At 43.3% G+C, this 14665-nt stretch overlaps 2 protein-coding genes across 10 annotated transcripts in view; one reads left to right on the top strand and one right to left on the bottom strand.

Annotated features, from left to right (window-relative positions):
• Positions 1–11791, bottom strand: part of GART (phosphoribosylglycinamide formyltransferase, phosphoribosylglycinamide synthetase, phosphoribosylaminoimidazole synthetase) — a 40823-nt gene extending 29032 nt beyond the window's left edge. Inside the window, exons 1-3 of one of the 4 annotated variants that reach the window (XM_014938239.1) lie at positions 11729–11791; positions 7720–7783; positions 3248–3396 (exon numbers count right to left, since the gene is read on the bottom strand). In XM_014938239.1, coding sequence (XP_014793725.1) covers positions 3248–3392 — 145 coding nt within the window. In that variant the 5' untranslated portion in view covers positions 3393–3396; positions 7720–7783; positions 11729–11791. Of the gene's footprint in view, positions 1–3247; positions 3397–6317; positions 6440–7719; positions 7784–11728 lie in introns of those variants that run through there. The other 3 variants (XM_014938240.1, XM_014938238.1, XM_014938241.1) reach the window with 3 other exon arrangements.
• A 2394-nt stretch (positions 11792–14185) lies between these two features.
• The window catches only part of SON (SON DNA binding protein), a 40268-nt gene continuing 39788 nt past the window's right edge, over positions 14186–14665 (top strand). For 5 of the 6 annotated variants that reach the window (XR_001411478.1, XR_001411477.1, XM_014938062.1 and 2 more), the window contains exon 1: positions 14186–14483. Coding sequence is in view for 4 of the 6 variants with exons in the window: in XM_014938062.1 (XP_014793548.1) it covers positions 14356–14483 (128 nt within the window). In the remaining 2 variants the exon portion in view is untranslated. The remainder of the gene's footprint in view (positions 14484–14665) is intronic. The other variant, XM_014938061.1, reaches the window with a different exon arrangement.

Raw genomic sequence — 14665 nt, 5'->3', positions numbered from 1 at the left:
AACCCAGAGAGAGCCAAAAAAGTGGTGAGAGCAGCCTGGGGTGGATTGGCTGCCCCTGCAGGGAGGAGACTAACACATCAGGGCATGAAGCTGGAAAAGGAAGCATGGTACAGCACAGCACAGCCCATCCTTGCAGCTGCACTACTTTGTTCTAAGTTTCATCTTGTCATCTCCTGTGAGTGACCATACTGTCAAGCACACCAGCAGCTGATGGTCTCCTCCAGCTAGTTTCTGGGGAAGTGAAGAGACAGAAAGGAGAGGCAGTGATACAGCTGCTTCTGCTGGACAGACAGACACGATGTGCTCCTGCCATCCTATATGAATAAATTGCCTGCTTCCACAAGAGAAGCAGCTATTTCTGCCTAAGAGATGGCATAAAAGCAACTGTCTGAAGCCTACATTGTGATTATAAATTTAGCCTGTTTGGTGGAGTGGGGGAAAAAACTATAATGAAGACTAATAAAAATTACCTCCTTGATGCCTATTTAACAGTTCAATTATTTTGTTCCACCAACACTTCTAAGTAAGGAGATGCAAAGGCCTTTGATTTCCATGTGCAATTTATGCCAATTGACTCTGGCTCACAAGAGAGCAAAAACAAAAGCATAACACACTTGGCTTTAAAGTACTGATTAACGTAAAGGTCAATATTGTTTTTTAGTCCCACAGGGCTGTTGTGAAAGCAGGTGGAGAACACCAGATCCTGACCAAAGAGAGCGGGAGCTCTGGTGGGCCACTGAAGAGGGGTGATCCCTCTTGCCCACAAGATTAATCCATGTGAAGGGGAGCAGGGAAACAAAAGAGCCCGTAAGGTGATTGCACGTTTCATCCCAAACTGTTGTGCTGCAGGCCTGACCTACTAGTAATATGAACAGTGAATACGGCACAAGATTTACATGATGTAGAAATGTCCTAATAACAAATGGAAAGGAATAAATCACATTGTTAATACATAATTGTAACTTTTCCTCAAAACATCACTTTCCTTAGGATAGACTGAAAGGGGATGTTTTTGTAGCTGTGTTCATTTCTCAAAATGACAGCTAAACATTCCTTTTGAACCAGACAGAAGGACCTTGGACTGAGGTTTTCAAAGCTAGAGCTTAAAGTTAAGAGTATACGTTACACTGAGAGCTAAAATGTGGTGGAAGGAAGTGTTAGGATGCTAAAGTCCATTCACAGACATGCGTTTGTCCATCTCTGGATTCAGAAAGCAATTCTGCACGCTCCTGGCACCAAAACTGCCCTGTTAATTAAATATAAATTGAATATAAAGCTATATTTAGCCACTCAACCTAAATCTGTCTTCATTGTCAGAAACATTATTGACTCAAATTAAGCATGAAAACTTTTTTTTTTTACTTGGATACAGGCAAGGTTTGAAGGATTTAAGGCTATTTGTAATTTTAAGCTAAGATTCATATATTTCTGAAATTATCCAAGAACCAGAGTTGCAATGCTAATTAAAGGCACTCTCGTGAACCATGAAGGGAAGATGAACTTTCAGAGGCAAACCTTGATTATACAAAAAAACCAGACACAATGGTAGCAGTTTCACATTTTTGCCCAGGCTCACACATTAGAGGGCTCACACGCTTTTGTAAAAGTGTTTTTCATTTTCTTCCCTGAGTTAAAATCTAGACCCCAGTGGTATGACTAAAATGCCTGAGCAGTTAACTTAAAAACCAAAGAAGTCAAACTCTTCACAAATTTTAGACTCTTCCCACCTCCTGGTTGGCTGAGGATTTCTCTCCCAAAGTACATGTGAGGCCATAGTCTAGAAAAAAAGATTCTAGTACACATGGTAGGTTTCATGGATCTGGTTTGAGCATTATTACGCACATGCTCTAATATTTTCCACTGTTGAGGGTGCAGTATTTTTTATGGAATAACAAGCTGAGAGAAAACTGCAGCAGTTTTTAAAAGACACCACTTGAAAAAAAAATACTGAAATTAACATTCTGCAGGTCACACAGACTGGCACTGACTCCATTTAGCACAAGGGTAAAGACCTTTGTTTGACTTTCTGGATGAGAAGGAAACATACAACTTTCCTGTCAGGTTCTTCCTTGGGCCCTCTCCTCAGAGACCAAATAGAATGAAAACTACTCACGATACTGTGACTAGTCAAAGAAATTAAGGACAAAGTTTTTTAAACAGCCTGTAATTAAGCATTCCAATGGAATTGAATACGATAATTACCTGCTGTACATGAATCTGACAGGATTCATGTTTCCACATGAGATGGCAACAAAAAAAGATTTTACTCACATACTAATATGAATACAGAAAACTGATGTGCATAATTCATGTTCACTTGCACACTGTGCTAACTGTAATTCCGTATGTTATCACATGTTTTGAAGTGGAAACTTAAAGTCAGTCTTTAAAGTACCTAATTTGGGATCTGTTATAAAGGACAGAAGACAGAAATCTCTAAGTAATTACCCCTGGTTTTGTACTGATTCACTGCATGCCTCCAGGCAAGCACCTCAGACTAGTATTTTTTTTAAAACACAGCATGTAATTTTGGATGCCCAATTTGAAATACCTTAAGCTTAATTTCTCAAAACTAGTAAGTATGAATCGTTTCAATTACAACCAGTCAGAGCTTAACACATTAAGCCAGAAACTCAAACCAGGTAGTCAATACTAAGAGAGAAATGTTTAAAAAGAACCTTAACTTCTTAAGATCACCAAGACATAGAAATTATCATTTTTCAAAGGCTGAACAGTTCAGGCGAGAAAGTATTCTCATCAAAGCTTGTAGGGATCACAGAGTTCAATGCACTTCTGAGGATACAGTAATGAATTTAGTGCTCAAAGCTCTGCCTCTCTCCTAGAGGTGCTGGCATTTGCTGCAGGCACTTTTCAGCTGTTCACCAACCAGTTGCCGAACTGCAGCACACCAAGAGAAACCATCACCCCTTCCATAGTGTTCCCTTCCAGACCCACAGGAGCTATCCTGAACTGTATTCCCAGAGGAATGGGCATCAGGCAGATGGAGTTTTGGCTGCATCCTCCACTGCCAAAGCTATCACAACTGCAATCACTTAAGACGAGTGGTAGTTGCATAGGGCGATGCTCAGCCATTTTTTCTGCTTAAGTCCATCTATATCACGTGTCTAGAACCTAAAAAAATAGTAATAATAATAATAATAATAATCTTTTCATATTAACAGATTGATGAATGGAACAACTTACTTGTTGAGTTAGCAAATTTTAAAAAGGTGTTTTTTCTTTTTACCTGAATTTGAAATTTTTCCATTGTCAGCTGTTCCTGCATTTCCTGGAGCAACGTACACATGTTTTACATGTGGAGACTGGGCCAACTTCCAGGCCAGCGCATGCTCTCTCCCTCCACTGCCAATCACAAGCACTCGATCGGCCATTAGTCTGCATAAAACCAGAACACAAGCAAAACAGCCAGAATTAGGCGCGTGAGGTTAGGAAAGCAAGAGCTTCACAGACCACTGGTTTAAGCGCAGGGTGCAATGCAACTCCTAACAGAGGTGAAAGATGTCATTTTATTTCAGGCAATGATATTTCTATAAAGGTTTTGTTGGTTTAAAAAAAAAAAAAAGAAAAAAGAGATGTACATGAAAATAGATAACTGACTTAATCAGATGTGATATAAACTAAATGTCAAAGACTAAACTGTTCCAGAGCAGAGATGTAACCCGCAGGGCAATCTGTCCTGGCTTTCCATTAGTCAGATTGGCAACCACTCCAAGTTATACAGAAGTCTGTGACATAGGAAAAACTCTTATGAGTGACTGGGATGTGATTTGTAACCTCTAGAAATTTCTGGAGAATCCAAGTGTGTAAAGAGCACAAACAAACTGTACGAGCACAGTATTACAGTGCTTCAGACCACTGAAGACTCTTTAGAGGTAACACCTGAAAGAGCTCTAAATACTTCAGAAAAAAGGTTAAGAGCAATGACACAGGGAAATGAACTTCCAGCTCTAGCTTTCCTTAGGACAGAACAATCAAGGAAGACCAATCAGCAAACAACAGGGAAGACCAGGTGCCATTAATAAAGGAGCTCACTCTGACAAGGTACTGCAGGACAGACATCCACTCCTTTCTCCCATTCCACTGAGTTTTAAAAAAACACATAAACGCTCTCTTGGCCTGTGGAAAGTAGGTGTATAAATGAAGGCTACAATTGCATTATAATTTTAAACTGTCCAAAACCTTTCCAGGAGTTTGAAAATAAAATGGTCGCAAAAAAAAACCTGAAATTAACTCCCTCAGTTTCGCCCTCCCTATGGCATTATGTGTGTGTGTACACATTGGATTGATTTCTGTATTACAATTTTTTCTTTGAGTAGCTCTGAGAGTTAGCCTTTGCTTTTCAAGGCATGTTTGCTTCTATGTGTATTCTCTACGTATTTACTGATGTAGGTCACCTCAGAATCACCATCCCAATAACGATACCATGCAACTAGCAAGAGAATAGAAGAGTTCACTTATGCTGAAAAAAATGCACTGGAATTCAGAAAACAGTAAGTAAAGAAATAAAATAGGTACGTATTTCTTTATTTGGAGTTCCTTGAAAAGCAAAGGCCAGTCTCCTAAGCTATTCAAAGAATTAGCTGTTAGAGTCACACTAGTCCAACTATATATAAACTACATACACAAGCGATGCCACTGCTCTGGTTAAAGTGAGTTTTACTCAGAGAAGTCAAACAGTCCCTGAAGAATCTATTCAGTGAAGCAGACAGTGAGCAGCTACAAATTGGTAGTTGGTCCTAAGCCCAAATGCAGCATGCGCTACTTGCAGAAAATAATCTAAAAGCTTTGAATCGTAACAGATGCAAAATAACAATCTAAACCTATAAAAAATGGCTTAAAGCATTTTAAGTACTGAGAATAAAGAAAATGATTATCAGGTGGAAAACAGCACAATCTGTTTTGGCCACAAATGGCCAGCGAAGAGGCCTGTTGTGTCTCCTCTGCTGTACGAATCGCTTCCCATTCATCCCGGGGAAGGAACACAGCCCAGATAAGAGTTTAAATCAAAAGGAACAACGAGTCTCCCTGCTGAAATCCCAGCACACGCAACATGCAACCCTTGGTCACTCCCTGTGCCTCTTCCATCAAGCGGCTGGTCATTGACCTGTGCTTGCCTAAGCCTGCGGAGCCTGCCAAGGAGAGCTCAGAGGAAAAATAAAAAAAAACACTCTGACACACGATGCAGCTTGAATACACACAGGTGACAGCTCCATTTCCAAGAGCAGCGGGAAGTCAGAACTCCTCTGCGGTCCCCCTCCTTTGCGGCAGGACAAGAGAGGACAACTAGCACAAAGCACATCTTAAAGAAAAGTAAAAAAAAAAAAACAAAAACCCAACAGATTTGTAAGGGAAAGGCAAATAGGGCAGAAAACAGATTTTCAACCAACTGATAAGGCAGGGGCGTGTGCCTCCCCCCCATGTCAGCTGCTACGGTTTGACTTGAATCAACCCTGGAGAAACCTGTCCTTCCTGAGGACCTGGACTTTGTGGGAAACAGCTTCTGCTCTGAGGGCGCTATGCAATGTGCATGGTGAGCCTGACTTTTTTACATACAAGTCCTCTGTAATAAACTTCAGACAGGAAAAGCCTACATGTGTTTTAGAAGGTACTCCTATGCCACTTAACAACATCTTTCAATCCATTAACAAAGAAGAGTAATATTTTTAGGTAAAACATTCAGTCAGAATAAAGACAAAACAAATACGAATAGAAGATAAACCACAGAAAATTAACATTGAGTTGTTCAGTATGAACTAAACACACTAGAGTTAAAATTTAATTTTAGTGTCAGGTCGGGGGAGGCCAATAGCTTTCTAATCACCAGTGTTTCACAAAATATACATGTTGCAAAATTGCAGAGATATTTTCATTACAAAACTCCAGGATTACTTACAGTAAAAAAAAAAAAAAAAAGTTGGGGTAAAAATTATCAGTTATGGTATGTGTATTCAGGGTGGCAAGTTATACTAAACCTTTTTTTAAATTACAAATCAAGCAAAAAGATAAGATAAAAGAAGCTAGTGACAACAAAGGGATGATTTAAAGACAGTTACCTAGGACAAAAGAATCCAATATAAAAGAATAAACATTTATCATGTAGCAGGCAGCTATGTCCTACATCAATGTTAAACCAAATAAGCATGTCTCCAGTGCTGTCCACAGACAGTCATCATTAAATAATAATTTTAAGGTCAATTTTATCAATAATAATTTGAACTATACACATTACAACATTTTCTTACAAGTACCTCAGAACTGAGTGCAGAGATTCAAACCTGAACAGAGAACATACTTACTCTTATCCTACGTGCTGCCAATCTGAGTAAAGGAGTAGTCAAGAGTTCAGATGCACAAAGAGAAAGGAGATAAGCAATCTCTGGTTAAAATGTAGTACCCCTGTCCCAATATTACCGCCCCATTGACGACATTGTGCAGTTAACCAATGAACGGGAAAGTCCTGCCATTCCTGCTGGGAAGAGGGGACAGAAACTTGCATACAAGTGGTCTAGGAGTGAGAAGCAAAAAGTCTGCAGAGCAGAAGAAGCACGTCCTGTTGTTTCTAAACATGTAAAATAAATTCCGTCCCATTCCAGGTATTTTTTTTGTTTTGCAGTTAAAAACTGTTTACTAATCAGATTCTAAACATTCTCTTTTTATCTAAAAATGAGGCTACACATTTTTGCTATGCATAAAACCGACGCTATGCATAGTCCTATGTATTTCAATAGTATGGAAGAATAAGGTGCATGATGCACATTCACACTCCATTAAGCCTACAGCTTAAAAGTAGTACGACAGGCTTGAAGATCCAGTGATACTGTTGCCAGCTAACGTAACTCACCATGCTGGCAACTCAAATAATCACTTCCTTTTTTCCCCAAAAGTAATATATCCTAATACTACTGTCAGCTGGAAAAAAAAAAAAAAGGCATAAAGTTTTATATGGGAGCAGGTAAACAGAACAAGCTATATATCATATGTTCAAATAAAATTTAACCATTTTATAACAAAATGTGAGTAAAAAACAAGTTTCAGCCTTTCAGCCATTTCTTTTGAAACTCAGCGTTATTTGTGCATCCCACAAGTGGTATCCTAGCAACTTTTATTTAGGGATGTAGCTTGAGAAGAACTTCTGGTGGGAATCCCAGTTTAGGAGGCTCAAATCTAGCAGTTGCAGCCTTTCTTTTTCACACTGACATAGAAAGATGCTGTGTAGGCCCTCTGCTGCCCAGCAGTACCTTGCATTAAAAACGAAAATTCCAAGAGATGACATTTCTTTTTATTTTGCCACAAATCCAGGAGTCAAAAATTTGTTCTCAAAAGACCAAAAGCCATTCACAAGGTAGATGTTTCTTCTGTGAGCATTACCACACACTCAGGGTTTTTTTGGAAGCAGTAAGTAAAATCCTAAAACTCCCCAAAGACTGCAAAATGTGGTACATAATTACCTTAAGCAACCATTGTCTGCTATCGTAAAGAAGGAAGATACGTTTGTTTAAAAGATGTTTTAAAATTAAGACAGGTGCCATTTCAGGCAAGGGTCTATCACTAGGTCCTTAAAGGAAATAAGAACAGGAAAGCAGAAACAAGCTAATCACTCCATGTATCCACGAGGAGAGGACAGGATGACAGAGTGAAGACAAGCTGATTTCCAGAGCCTATCCCTCTGGAAGTTGCCAGCAGTAAGTCAGCAGAGACCTTTATCCTCCACAAAAGGCAGGGCTCACCAAGAAGTCGGGCAACTCTTCCACTAGGTCAGGGCCTGCGGAACAGAGAAAATAAAGTAAGAAGGCAAACTCAACAGTGTCTGATAGCTTTCTCCATCCTGACTCCACAAAGCATGGTGAGATGTCAAATACAGGTAGAAGTAAGATGAGGTTGCTAAGCTCAGTTGCTGTCCCTTCCCTTTTAACAGGAACCACTAACTTCTCCTCAAACTGATCCCGTGCACAGACTGAGCTCCTTGGTTGCATTTATGAAGAAAATTTTATAAGAAAATGTAAACTCCTTAAGCAATTTCTTCCCAAGTTTCAGTTTCGTATCATAAGTGTGTGGTGCAAGTTACCTAAATATTTTATCTCAACGAGGTGGAGTCTTGTAATAAGCCATTGCCTTATTACCTCACCCCTAACTAAAGGAGCAAAAAGGTGCAATTAAAATAAGATCTGTGCAATATAGCACAAACAGTAAAGGGTTGCAGCTGGTGGCAGCTCACTGCTTCAGACAGTATATATATTTTTTTTTTAATTAAGTTCTAGTGCTGTTGGGTTTCTCTGTGTTCTTTGATTGAGATACCTGGGTGGAGTGTGTTTTGCTTTGGTGAGCCAAACACACCAAATACTGAAAACCTGTGTGAAAAAGGTGCCACAAAACAAAGTAGCTTAAAAATATACTTTTTAGTGTCTGAGTTTCAACAAAATCTGAGCTGAGGGTGGAGCGACAATGGTAACACATAGATATATTTAAACCCTTGTCTTGTGCAGCATCCCCCTTCCCTTCCCTTCCCTTCCCTTCCCTTCCCTTCCCTTCCCAGTGGAGCATAGTCAATTCACTGAGATTTCATAACACTAACTTAAGCAAAAAAACCCAACAATACAAACCATATTTCTGTAAGCTGAACTGGTTTGAAGTGCAATGAACCAATGTCTAGAGACACTAACAGTGAATGAATGGGACAGGGGAGATGAGTCAGGTCAAGACCTGCCTTTCAGGCAGCAGCAATCCACTCTATCACTACACCCCTAACACCTAACCTTAGCTACAGCCTATTTAAAAGCTGCAATATCTTAGCTTCCCAACACTGGGATTCAGGAAATGTGATGTAGACATTCAAGTTTCTTTATGCAAAGGATATGGCCCTTGCCAGGAAAGTCTTAACTCCTACCTTTCCTAGACCTTAGGCTACCAAATGGCCCAGCAGTGACAGCACTCACCCCAAACACAAAGATCCCAAGTCCAGTGTCACCGAGATGGTTCAAACCCACACCTCCCAGTCCCTAGACAAGAGCTCTTATCACTTGGCTTTGGACTAGAGAAGGTTCATTCCTCTTGAAGCCAGACAGGAAAAGAAAGGAAGACTCACACGACATAACAAGAACACAAAACTGGGAAGACAGTGCAATTCAGCTGCCACCCAACTGAGTGTAGTATTAGGTTCTAGCCCTAGCAGATGGGACCATTTATACGTGCGTTTGTTTTTATTTCACAGACCTGTAAATGGGATAAAATATTGAAAGAACCACTTGGAGAAGTCAAAACCTAGGACTTCCTCCTCCCAACAGCTAGCCTGCTGCCATACTCCCTCCCAAGAACCTGCCATCCTTTACTTGGCTTTTGAACTCGCCAGAGCTAAATTGCGTGGTCCTAGACCCCCTCAGGTGACCCCTGCTCTTCTGCTTTCCAAATCAACACTAATCATTGTCCTTTCTTAAGAGCCTGCTGCACACCAGGAGTGTACACAGTTCTCAGTCCACATGAGGTGAACTCCAAGCTGGCATTCTTGGTGAACCTTCACCAACTGCTGGACCCCATTCAAGCTTGGAGACCAACCGGAGGCTGAAATGCACGAGCTGCAGGTTCACTGACTGGTGTTTCACAATTGGCTCACACTGCCCTTTGCCAGTGCAGCTTCCCATTGGTCCCACCAACTTCTCCACCTCCAGTCTCTCCTTCCCTCTCCCACCGCTGTGTGCCAAGAGTGAGTGCGCAGTTACTTGGATCAGGTAGCCAATAATGCTGGAAAACTAACACTACAACAGTAACGAATGCAGTAAAGTAACTATATATTAACATATATTTGCACATACAAAGGAAATACTTTTCTGCCAGCTTAGTGAGCTAAACTAACTCACTAAAGGATGAAGTTATCACCCCTGCCAGTACAAGGGAAACAGCAGCAGAAGGTGGCAGGCAGAGAACGTGAAAAGAGCTTGGTTTTTGCTGCAGCTGAGTGCTCATCAGCCCAGCTGTCCTGGGCACAGCATCCTCAGATCATCTCGACTGTTCCAGGGACCATAACGCGATTGGTGGCAAAGGCTGCTTCACAATTTAACTTCTCACCCAACTGCTCATTCCCACCTCTTGCCCCAGCCCGTTCATGGTCACAGGGCAAGTTGGACCAGAGAATCAAATGAGGGCTGGGGAAGGGAAGAGGTCCACGTCTCTCCACATCTTTTTCCTACACAGATCAGTTTCCAGAGGGAATTCACTGCGTGGACTATGCAGGCAGCTCTGCTGGTGAGATGGAAGGTACAGAAACAAACAGCCATGACACCTAAACTGCCAAAATATGATGACGGAACTGCAAGTTTAGGATAAGGCAGCATTAGGCTCATCCTGAAGGAAAACAGTGTGCCTTAGAGAACTTCGGATTTCCTGTTTTCAGTACCATAAAGAGCTGCATAAGGAGCTCAGAGGCCTCCAGAATCAGGAGGCAACTATGGTTTTAGTTATAGCTTTGGGTTTAAATAAGCTTCTTTTGCTCATCTGTTTTATTTAGGACTTATTCCTGGCTCCCGCCTGGCCATATAGTGTGGTCTATCAAACCACTTCAAAAAGAACAAACTAAGACATGAAAAATCATGTTTAGTATCTGTGTTTCACCCCTGCAGAAACTGGAGCATCATGGTGAGGGCCTGAATCAGAGCGGAGAGTACAATTTATGCCTTTCATGGCCTGAGCTGAGGATCTGGGAGGCAGGTGTCTTGCCTCCCAGTGTGATCCTCCAAAGGGCTGGACTGTGCATTTCCTGGGCAAAAAAAAATATGTTCCACTACTAAAAATACACAGGCCTTAGAAGTTTTATCACCCTCCCCAAAGTACTAAATTTTGACACATCAAATGCTATGTAGGAAGCTGGAAGCTTCACCACCGAAGCCTCAGCAGAAGCTACTGGGTGAGAACCAGAATGAACTGGGGTGGGAGGGGGGAGAAACGTGTTTTCTGCATCGCTATTTCAGTTATACACACAACATAGTGAATTAAGTACTAACTCTGCACATGAATTTCAAGTAGATTAATAGATAGATGGATAAAGGAAAAAAAAAAAAGATAGAGGGACAATGTTAAAGTTGGTAAGCCCCCAACTTCGCAAACAGCAGGGGAAAAAAAAAAATCAAAGTGAGTCAAAGTCCAAAACAAGAGACGTTAAAAGTTTAATATTTACTTTAAAGCAAATATTTCACCACTTTTTCAAAGCCAAACAGAGCAGAGAAGGAAAAAAAAAAAAAAAAGTAGAAATAAAAGCCACGTGCGTTTTAAAATATTTTAAAGTGCAGTACATTTAAAAACGCTACACATCAAGCTCCCCGGGAGTAAATCCAGCCAGAAGACACGCAGTTAAAACAGATATTGGGCTGAACACGACAGCCGATCGCAACCACGTCCTCACAAGCCCCTCCACCTCCATCGCGGCGGGTCAGGGCAGGACCCGGGATAAACCGAAGCCGCCCGGGCCTTCAGGCGAGACCGGCTGCCCGCGGCAGGCTGGGGGTCGCAGAGCCCAGCTGGAAGACGCCGGGCCATGCCGGGCCGCCATTTTACCGCTCGGGCAGCGGGGGAGCACATGGCCCCACCGCCGCCGCCGCCTCGCCCCTACCTCACTGCCGCTGCTTCACGGCCCGGTGGCGGGAGGCTGGCCATGGGAGCGACACCCAGACCGAGCGGCTGGCGGAACGCGCCCTTCTCCAGAGCGAAAAGAAAAACTTACTTTCCTTCAGGGGAATTTTAAGGAGCGGGAAAGCATCCTCCGCCGCGCCGCTGCCGAAAACTACAGTACCCAGGGGGCCCCGCGGCATGATGGCGGCGGCGGGTCGGCCCGGGACCGGGGGCGGGGGCCGGGAAAGCGGGGCGGGCGGGAAAGAAGGAAGGAAGGAGGGAGGGAAAGCAGAGATCAATGTGTCCGTTTGCGGACGCGCTAATTGGCTTTTGCACGTAAATTGCTTCAAGTCTAGAAATATCTTCCGCCCAGGGCGGCTGCTGCCTCCGGGGGCCGGGCCGGGAAGGTGCTAGAGCCGGCCTAAAAACACGGCCTATGTGTAGGTTACTGTTTTTACTTTATCTAGGAAGTAAAGTATCGCTCCAGCGGGTAAAGGTAACAGTTTATGAAGCTGGCTGGCTGGGACTGTGCAAAGATTGGGTTTGTTTCCATGCTCCTTTTAAGTGCTGGGTAAGAGCAGCGCCTTACCTTGTGCCACACTGAACTTTCTACTTTATGAAACCATCGGTTTATGAAAATTGGATTATGAAATCCAATTTAGCGTTACAGTTGTGCAACGGTGCTGTTAGTTAGTAAAAACGGATTTGATCGGTAGTTTCTGCTTCCCCCACCCCAGGAGCTACAATGTGAAAACCTCACCGCTCTTTGTATATTAGCTTATGAAACACCAGCTTAATAAATGTTGTTTGCATATTTAAGCACACCTTTGACTCTTGCTTTAAAAGGGAACAGTCACATGAATAAATGCTCTTTAAGTAGTATTTAGGATTGCAGCAGAACTGCTATTAGTGCAGTCTCATAATACTAAGCTTACAAATTGAACACTGAATGTATCAGCAACAATCACTGGCCTCAACAAGATGAAAGTAAAATACTTCATTTAATTAATCTGAAAACTACCTAACACATAACTGAGTGAAGGTGTTTAACTGTGGAGTTGTGAATTTTTTACAGCAAACAGGGAGGGAGAGCAGGAATAGTTATTTTCCCGTGGAGCCTCATTTCTGTGAACAGTGATTTTTGTAGTTTTGACTTTGTCCAGGTTAATTTTTAGAGAACCAGCACATGCTAAAATCCTTCCCTGGCTTTTTTTTTTTTTTGGTACCTTTCTTCACAACTTTCCTTGTATAGTTGGAGGTCTACAGTGGTCGTGATATCAGTGTAGTTAAGCTACTTTGAATGAATTAGCTGCAGTCGAAATGGGTCCTTTCCCTGAGGGTAGGTAGGTCCACTATGTGCGTTCTCCTTGGCCAGCACCAGAAGTGCCACCTCTGCCTGCAACGGCTTTTTTTGGGTCCGAAACCCCTAATGTAGGCTAAGTTAACGCCAGTCAAACCTGCCCTTCTCTTGTGTATATATAGTTTTGCTGGGAAGGGGTGAGTTACGATATCATATATCATGCTGAAAGCCTTTGCAGCTTTGTTGTTACGGCAAGTCCCCTACTAGTGACCTTATAAGTCATTTAGATGTGGTGTTAGGGGATATGGTGTAGGGGAGAACTTTGTAGAGTAGGGTTGATGGTTGGACTCGATGATCCCAAGGGTCTTTTCCAACCTAAATTATTGTATGATTCTATGATTATGCCTATGTAGAGCATCACTACTTCTGTCTGGGTAAAAGCATGCCTGGTCTAGACAAGGCCATTTGCATCAGGGGAATCCAAGTATGTCTGAAATCGCTCAAGTGAAACATCTTCAATCTTTAGCTCATTGAATACCAGAAATTATATATAGTATTCTATATTAAGATTTAAAATATATGAGCATTGGCAAGGCAAGGAAGGCATAGGTTATTTGTAAAAGGGCCTCTTAAATATAACTGCTTTCTATCATAATAAATCCACCGTGACCTAAAAGTAAGTAAATTGATCCAAATATCAAATCCATAATTTTTGTGAAGTTTGTATTAAGGCAGACCACCTCCCAGCAATACACAGTAAAGAACAACGCTGCTTTTAACAGGGCTTGAAAATGATTATTAAACCACATTGCACTTGAGGCTGATGTTGCAAATATAGACCCCTGCAGCAATTAAACGGTTTTGAGGTATTTTAAATTTATTTCAGGTCAACTGAAATAACCCACCCTCCCCAAGTTACTACTTCATGACACCAGAAGAAACTGTACGGGGGAACAGCCTTCCAGTTGTAAGATTATTCTGTTTTTACAGGCGTGGGGATGACAAAGTCGTTATTTAGACGCATAGAGACTTGAGAATCGGTTTTGGGGGCGGCACGAAGGGGACGGCGGCCGGGAAAAAACGATTTTCCCCCCTCAGGTGTAATCTATTTATCGGCGGGCGACATTTTCCTCCTCTTCCCTTTGTTCCTTTTTTTTAATTCAATTTTTTTTCTCCCACCTCGCCCGTCCCCGCCGCCAGCCCCCCGAAGCACATGGTGCGTGTCACCGCCGGGGCGCCTGGCTGCCGGGGCGGGCGGGCTGGCGGAGGGGGAGGGCGCCGTTCGCATGGAGCAGCCGCTCGGTGAGTGAGGGCAGCGCCGCGCCGCGCCGGGCCCGGTGATGCAGCACTCGGCTGCGGGCAGGCCCCCCTGCTAAGGCGCTGCCCGCCCGCCCGCGTTCGGCACACGGGGTGGCGGAGGCCCCGCTCCATGGAGACCAATGGCATCGCTCCCGCCCACCCCCACCGGCCCCGAGCCCGCCGACACGCACAGCCGCACGCTTCAGCCCACCATGGCTTCAACGCCGCCGCCGCCACCACCGCCGCCGCCGCTACGGCCCTCGGTGAGGTGAGTGCCGGCCGCTGCCGCCGCTGCTGCTTCTCCGCGGAGGGCCCATAAAGGGCTCCGGGGCCCGCCGGAGACGGCCGCGATGGCGGGTGGGGTGGGGGAAGGATTGGTGGGTGTGCGTGAGGAGGGGACGGGGACAGGGCCGCAGGGTCCAGCAGTCAGCGGCCACCATGGTGTCCTCC

The sequence above is a fragment of the Calidris pugnax genome, unplaced genomic scaffold (genome assembly GCF_001431845.1).
Source record: "Calidris pugnax isolate Ruff unplaced genomic scaffold, ASM143184v1 scaffold25, whole genome shotgun sequence".
NCBI lineage: Eukaryota > Metazoa > Chordata > Aves > Charadriiformes > Scolopacidae > Calidris > Calidris pugnax.
Note: the sequence above shows the minus strand (reverse complement) of the source record. Positions and strands in the feature narration are given on the sequence as shown.